Source organism: Bactrocera dorsalis, chromosome 2, assembly GCF_023373825.1.
Source record: "Bactrocera dorsalis isolate Fly_Bdor chromosome 2, ASM2337382v1, whole genome shotgun sequence".
NCBI lineage: Eukaryota > Metazoa > Arthropoda > Insecta > Diptera > Tephritidae > Bactrocera > Bactrocera dorsalis.
The window spans coordinates 19,850,152-19,858,144 of record NC_064304.1 but is presented as its reverse complement, the minus strand read 5'-3'; the positions used below and the strand labels follow the sequence as shown (position 1 = coordinate 19,858,144).

General features: G+C 37.8%; 1 protein-coding gene across 1 annotated transcript; it reads left to right on the top strand.

Annotated features, from left to right (window-relative positions):
• The first annotated feature begins 1,931 nt into the window (after positions 1 to 1,931).
• On the top strand, positions 1,932 to 7,993 carry LOC105229873 (probable LIM domain-containing serine/threonine-protein kinase DDB_G0286997). Its single transcript, XM_049447119.1, has 3 exons — positions 1,932 to 2,112; positions 3,458 to 4,187; positions 6,948 to 7,993. Exons 1-3 carry the CDS (start codon positions 2,098 to 2,100, stop codon positions 7,172 to 7,174), a joined length of 972 nt encoding a protein of 323 aa, XP_049303076.1. The 5' UTR covers positions 1,932 to 2,097; the 3' UTR covers positions 7,175 to 7,993.

Below are 7,993 nucleotides of genomic sequence, written 5' to 3'. Positions count from 1 at the left end.
TAGTTGAAGACCTTCAGTATCTATCCCTCCATTTGTAACGATAAGCCTCACGATCATGGTATACATCCACCTGATGATACTTGGCTTACATCCGCAGGAACCATTGACCGGGCATATGCACACCATGAGTGCTTTTGTAGATTTAGATAATGTTATTTAAAAATGGGTTTTCAACCGTGTAATGTGAGTAAATTGGCCAAAGTTACTTCTTCTTCTACTTTACTGGGGTAGACACCGTTTTCATTGGTACTGTTTTTACGTGGTGGGTCCCAAACCCAGCGCACAACCCTGCGGAGGGAAGGTTTCGCCTTCTCACTTTAGCTCGCCTTCAAACGGATGTTCTTAGGCTACCCAGAGGATACTTGGTCAAAGATCGGAAGTCGTGAGCTGCTTGAGTCATATGTAAAAGAATCGTTTCTGGCCACTCCCAAGTGAATGGCGATCAGAGAACTTTCCTCACCTGCGTGAACTTCTACACATGACTCCATCCTCCAAAGCCAGTTACTATATTGACAAAATTTAATAAAATAACCCATTGCTATGTCAGCATTGGCAATAATTCCCCACAATACGCGCCAATACCCGTAGTTAAAAAGTAAAAGAAGAGTTTAAAAATTTTCATTTAGCTTCAGCCATAAGCTTTCATAATTTTCATTTTTGCCCTATAATTACAAATTTGTTATTAATCATATTCGTAAAATTATTAACATTATGCAATATCACAAAAGCTCGAATCAAGTTTAAGGTGTTAAAATCTTAAGTATGCAAAAGACACCGCCTTCGAGTGCAATTCATCTCCGACAAGTCATTACCCTAAATCAGCAGATTATGTCATAGACTGTTATGCTCAATTTATAATTTTTGATATATTTTCGCAGCAACACCAGCAACAAAACAAAAAATACAAAACCTAAATTGAATGCCGTTGAGCATTTACACCTCAGAAGAGGAGAGCGCGACTGTGGCCATTCATTGAAGTCAGCGAAAACCCACTGGACGGCTTGCACTTGGCATCAATTTCCGTATCAAAATATGCTGATCGTTCCGCCTCATTTACGAAACCAACGCCACTCCGCTCATTATAAAGTACTTGATTGTAAAAGGTTTGCACCGCGCCGGACACCCACCGGGCAAACGCGTTGGACGCCTTGGGCGCCCTACGGTGAAGCAACGCTGCAATTTAGGCGCTTGAGCAGTGTTAAACGCGACGATCCTCTCGAAAGCGGGCGTAAGCATGCAAAGTTGAAAATAATCACAGTCGGTGCAATTAAATTCGATACAGCAGCGGCCAGCGCATGGCGGGCGGTTGCATAAGCGAACTTGGCAACAGCAGATTGGCCTTTCAAGGCGATAATTGCATATGTGATCCGGGGAAGAGGCGCTCCTCAACGCACCCAAGGTGGGAAAATTAATCAACTCGGGTGTTTGTCATTTCACTCAGCGCAGCGCATCCAAAGCGCCAGCGCTCGTTGGTTTGGCAATTGGACTTCCGGCGGCAGCGAGTTGCAGCGGTAGCCTTAATTTGTTTACATTACATTACCGCCAACATTCATACATAAGTACTTATGTAGTTATACGGTAAATTATCACAAATATTCACTCAAATACTGCTGGCGCTTTGCTAAAGTCTTCAGCAGCGCTTGTTAACTGAGCTTTTTCGCGCGCGCACTCTCCGCAGCAGCTGCCAAGCGTCGTCTGTATTTCTTATTCTTCTTCTTCTTTGTTACTCTGCTTTTTACTACTTCTTTACACTGCATTTTTTGGCGCTCATTTTAGGTACTTTGCATCGCACTCTTGATCGGCGCGCTTTGAGCGCCATCTGCGATTTCATCTCCCGCTGCAATGGCCAAACTATGTGACACGCTTAGCTTTTTGGCCAACATCTGTACTTCGCATATATTGTTGTTGTTGCTTTAGCGTATCTTGGGTGTCGAAGACGTTGTTGCTGCTTCACTTTTTGTCTGTGATATAAAAGATTGGCGTTCAACTGATTAGCATTTAGTTGATTTCTGCTTGTCAATTGGTCCAGTGGTCGGTTGTGTTGAAAATTTGTGTCGCGTACGTTTTAACCAAAAATTTATTTGTGCTGTAGAAAAAATGCGCGCTTTTATTGTAAGTGGATAAAGTAATATAATATTTAAAATGCGTTAAAAGAAGAGTTTGAGTTACTGTCTAAAATAAATTATGAATTAAATTATGGAGCATAAACTGACAAATTTTAAAAATTAAAAAAATAATGGTGTTACTGAAATAGTGAGATTAAAAACGCAATGTGAGAAGGACCACAAGGACTACAAAATGGAAAAGTTACATTCACTAAAAAAAGTGAAGATATTAATTTTGTCAAAAACATTTTTTAGAAATAAATTTAAAGGGTCTAAGTATACCAAAAAAAGTACATAAAAATAAAAAGTTATTTCAAATAGCCGATTTTGAAAGAAAAAATATATATTTTACTCTTATACAAAAAAAAAATATTTTATTATTCATTGTTCTATATCTCATTCTCTCTAAGAATAATATCACAAATTTTAGTTTTTTTTTTAATTATGTATTAATTGATATGTTGTATTTAATTAATTTGCTTTTTCAAAATCAAAAATGTTATGTGATGATTTAATTTAAAATTTTTTTTTAAGCAGATTACAAAAAACATTTCTCAAAAAATTAATCATTAGTTTAGAATATTTTTTGGAAAAATTCTTAAAAAATTATTTTAAAATAAATTTCTAAAATATATTTTCCAATTATAGTTTTCAAACTTAAATTTGCATCTTTATCTTTATTGGATTTTTTATGTAAGGAGTTTAATTTTATTAAGGAGTTTAATAATTATTTTGAAAAAGGCCCCTGCAGGGAGCTCTCGCTCAAATTTACTGACCTCTTAAGGAACTCCTGGGCTATTGCTTAAATTAGCAGCAATAAATCGGTTTCATTTGATACCTCACCATACCGTATCGTCTGAGGATAAAACGTCAAGTTCGTCACAACAGTTCGGAGAATACTTAACTGAATTTAATTTCGATGTAAAAGGCATCTTAATATAATATTTAGCCCTTTTTGAGGGGCTTAGAACATAGACTCTGGTAAAAAATTCAAAAAATCATTAAGAAAACAAATTTGGAAAAAATGTCAGTACAAATTTAGTATAGATATAAGGTTGTATCATACAACTTTAGACGAGATTCAAAGCAAAACTAATATGTAGAGCAATCAAGAACGTTTATATAACTAGTTCCTGCTCGACAAATTGATATATAGAAGAAAATATACCATTGTTAAGTAAAACACCAAGTATTTAGGAAAATTATCTATGAATGTGACCCTTATTTATTAAGCCCCTAATTAAAATAGATTTCAGCGGTTATACCAGATACAACTTACTCAAACTTCTTCACTACCAAGAAGCGTTTTTAACCAACCTCTAATGCAAACTCGCCACTTTTCACCATTTCAGACACTCTGCCTGCTTGCGTCGGCGTACGCGAAGCCACAGGGCTACAGCTACCAGAACCAGCAAAGCAGCTACCAGAACCAACAGAGCACCTATAGCAGCCAGAACCAGCAGAACGGCTTCCAAATAAAATTGCCTGGCATTAGCAGCACTTCAAGCGCACAAACACCCAGTTTCCTACAACAAGCGCTGCAAAACACCAAATTGACGCAATCGCTTATCAGCGCACCAGCCCCCGCGCCACTGCCCAGCGTTGCCACACCAAATAACTACTATCAGCCACAATTTCAGTCTAACTTCCAAGCCAGTCACCTGCCAGTCCAGCAACCCGCCTTTGCCACCTACCCACAACAACAATATCAACAAGGCGGTGGTAGCTTTGGACCAGCACCATCATCGCTAGTCACCAAAGACATCTATGTGCATGTTGCGCCCGAAGAGCAAGAAGAACGCTACCAACGGCCAGTGTTGCCACCACCACCACCACGTAAGCACTACCGCATCGTTTTCATTAAGGCGCCATCACCAAAACCCAGCGCAGCGGCATTGCGTATCAATCAAGCGCCCACCGAGGAGAAGACCATCATCTATGTGCTCACACGCAAACCGGACCCACTCGATTTAGAGGCGGCCTACCAGGAGGCAGCGCCCAAACAGCCCAGCAAACCGGAAGTGTACTTCATCAAGTATCGCACACAAGAGGAAGCGCAACATGCACAGCGCACCATCCAAGGTAGGTCACAATCACCACAATTTTTTTTTTTGTGGTTTTTTTGTAGATTGGCAACAGGTTGTCTTTCCACTGCGCGTCCAGCGCGCGCTGCGAAATATTTGACTTCGCAAAGTTTATTGCTTTTTGCCTTTTATTTCCTGTTCTGCGACATTTGTTATGCAAATTCAATGCGCCGTCTAATAGCAGAGAACGTCATCGAAAATTTGCCAAATCAACGCTGTTATGATGAATCATTTTCACACCTAGCAACAACAACAACAAAAATATGTTGTTTTATTGACTTTGTTATTTTATTCAGTTTTCTTGAATTTGCTTTGATTTAGTTGCACAATCTCGGCATTTAATGGCGCTGCCAACGCTCACCAAACCATCTCAAGCAATTTATGTAAATTTGTTAGTCTTTCCTAAATTTATATGCAAATCTGCGGCGCGGCGTCTCTGATGTACCTATAAATAGTATGTATGCAAGCGTTTTTGTTGCTATTGGCATAGGTCGAAAGCACTTGCTTCCCCGCTGACTGAAACAATCGAATGATGCTCAAGGCCGTTGGTGGTTCTTTGGCCTTTTTTTATTATGACACTCATATATTCTTTTAACGAACATTAAACGAGGTCAGATTCCACGCATTCTGATTTTATTGACTTCGTGTTCAAATTAGAATAAGAAAAAAGCATATTATGTTAATGAAAGTTGTATGATTCTTTTTTTATATTTTTTTATTTTATATATATTTCTTTTTTTATTTGTTTCAATAAGCTTTTGACTTTTATTAGTTATTAGTTAGATGAAAGCAAATTAATTAGAGGCTATTTTGACAGTCCTTTAATTAAGTTAGTTATCAGTTTTTTTCGCAATTTATTATTTAGAGCTTTCACCAATTGTTCAAATTAAGGTGTCTTCATGAAATATTGAGATAATGACTATGCTTTCTTAGTTCATTAGCATTCCTTAGAAGCAGAGAGGCAGCAACTGTAGTGACTGCATATAAACTGGTTTTCAAGTCATAAAGAAATTCCTGGAAACGAAATAGCTGATAAGATAGCCAAATGAGCCATCCGCCAGGCTACCTCAGCACTACAGGAAATCAAATTACCGAAAGGGCTTACAGACGGATCAGGGCGAGATAGAGTGCCTTAGAGACATAAAAAATCGCCAAGATCATGGCAAGAACGCCGAAAAAAACACGCATGCTTTTTGCGCAAACGGTCCCGAAAGGACTGCTTAACTGGTGTTGGTCTTATGACACACATTCCGGATGGGCATAGGTAACGACGACACATGTAGAAAGTATAAGGAAGTAGGCAGGAAAGGCGTGCTGGAACACCTCCTATGCTTACGACCACCATTATCTAGGGCTCTTGTAGAAGCTTCGCAGTTCAATCGACTAGATGTTGTATCAAAATTTGATACACAGTCATTCTTGCAATTCAACGTCAACGCTTTCCTGTATGACGAATACTTCAGCTCAAATTAAACTGAACCTCCGTCATTACTAAGGAAGGGTATGTCTATGTAAGGCATGGCAGCACTTCTGTACGCCCTAACCTAACGTATTAAAGCTTATTCTTCTCATTTGGCTCTACAAATGTGGCTGTGGCCCGAGAACACAAATCAGTTGTGTATATTCTTTGCGAAATCAAGCAGGTTCTATATCCCAAGTGTAGATATATACCCATGCACTTCCTCCTGCCATCGGATGCGTGGGTGATCTGGCTTCGGGGTCAAAAATTCGTACGGCAAAGAGTTATTCTTAATGCCCCAAGTGCCGTCTCATGTCGGTTCATCATTGTTCATATTTTTGCGCCGTGTAAAGGACGGGAATTATAAGAGGCTTAAATAGCGTAAGTTTTGTACAGAGGACTAGTTCTTAAGACGCGAGGAATCATTGGGTATGCCTATTATTATTTTGGCTTTTCCTCGTTCACCACAAAACCAACCACTTTCACTTCTTTCTCTAGACTGAAAAAGAATGCGCTAACAGCTCTATGGTTAATGCAAAGCTAAGAGAATTCTAAGTGTCGAATATTTTAAGCCGACATTTTTATTTTGACTATGTGACATTTATTTACCGAAATAACGACTTGAACTTCGCCAATGATCTCGATTATTGTAACTTGGAAATATAATTTTTTCACCGAAACTGTTGAACACAAAAGACCTAAAGTAGTGGTGTTATCATTATCTATTTATCGCAGAAATTGTCGATTTTCATCGAACCTTTCAAATCTATTATTATTATTTCATAACGGAAACAAAAAAATATACATAAGACCGACCATTACTTTCACAAATAGGAGAATCTTCTAAAGTAGTGAAGTCTCCGAGAAAACTTTTAAGGCATCCAATTAACACTCAACGAAATAAGTTCGATCGAAGAACAAAGATTAACGATCACAGACCTTTGAAAAACTTAGAAATATAAAATTAGAGATTTGAAGGTTTGAAGGTTTGGCTGGTGTTTTTGGAAAGAGCTCGGTTTTAAACTCTATACCTAGATTTCAATTAAGTATTCAACTAACTAATTATCTCAATTATTTTATTATTTAATTATGAATTTAGAGATAAGAAATGTTACTTTATTGCCATTCCAAGATTTTTTTAATATTCTCCTTAAGATTATCCCCAAAAAACCTAACCAAACTTTGTTCTCATTAAATTTCATAATTTTCAACACAAAATCATCAATCTTCCACAAAACTACTCTACTACAATATATGTACTTTACACGTTAACATTTAAACTGAATTTCCACTTTTCAGAGCAATACGACCAACTAGGTGGCACCACACAGGTTTCCGACGAGGGCATCGCACCGGTAACCTCAGTGATAGGCTCGCTGGATCCACGTGGCGCAAGCGCCGGCGGCAGCATCAGCAGCTCCAGTGCATCGAGCAGCAGCAGCAGCAGCGCTAGCAGCAGTGCCAGCAGCAGCAGCAGTGAAGGTGGCAGTTTAGGCAAATATTTGCCCCCAATTACACAACTTTAAATTTAGTTAATTAAACTTTTTAGCGAGATTAAATTAATCGACTGAAAGCGATTTTACGGCACAACAGAAGAAAACAAACGCTCACAAAAATAAGACACACGCACACAAACACAAGCCACATAAGCACAAAAAATACACAAGAAAATCACACACATACACACACAAAGAAACAACATTACACACACACACTCGTTTATAGTCGCTCCAACAATTTGTTGCTCGATTATGCTCGCTTGCATCGCCGAATGCAGGCGAATCAAATCAGAGTTGATTTTCGTTATTTTTCAATTTTTGCCTTTTTGGTTGATAAAGTCTGTTAATTAATTTTGTTGTTATTGTTATAAACTCTTTGTATTTGTGTCATTATGCTTTTAAAAGCTTCGAACACAATGCGCGATTTGTTGTTGTCTAATTTGTTAATTGATATTTTCGGCAAAATATTCTTTTGTTGATTTATTTATTTAGTTTTCGTTTTCTTTATTATATTTTTGTTATTTACTGTTAATTTAATTTGTATCGTTATGTCTTTATATATACACATATATAATAACTGATCGCCTCACTGCTGCCGCAGCCGGCCATCCGCCGCTAGTCGATCGTCAAGGTCCGAAGCGCCAAATGCCAACTAAATTATAAATATACATATCTACACATATGAATGTAGTTGTAAGTTGTTATGTAATAAATATGCATTTTGCCACTTTTTCTACTATTTCATGTAAATATGTATGTTAAATAGAAAAACCGCCGTCACGCAGCGCTTCATTGTGCATAAATGAAATAAAAGAAATAAAATTATATTTTTTAAAAAAGCTCAAA

Excerpts from the sequence above, each read along its gene's own strand:
- LOC105229873 (XM_049447119.1), top strand. Across the intron at positions 4,188-6,947 it reads TGCACAGCGCACCATCCAAG|AGCAATACGACCAACTAGGT; the intron begins GTAGGTCACAAT and ends TCCACTTTTCAG.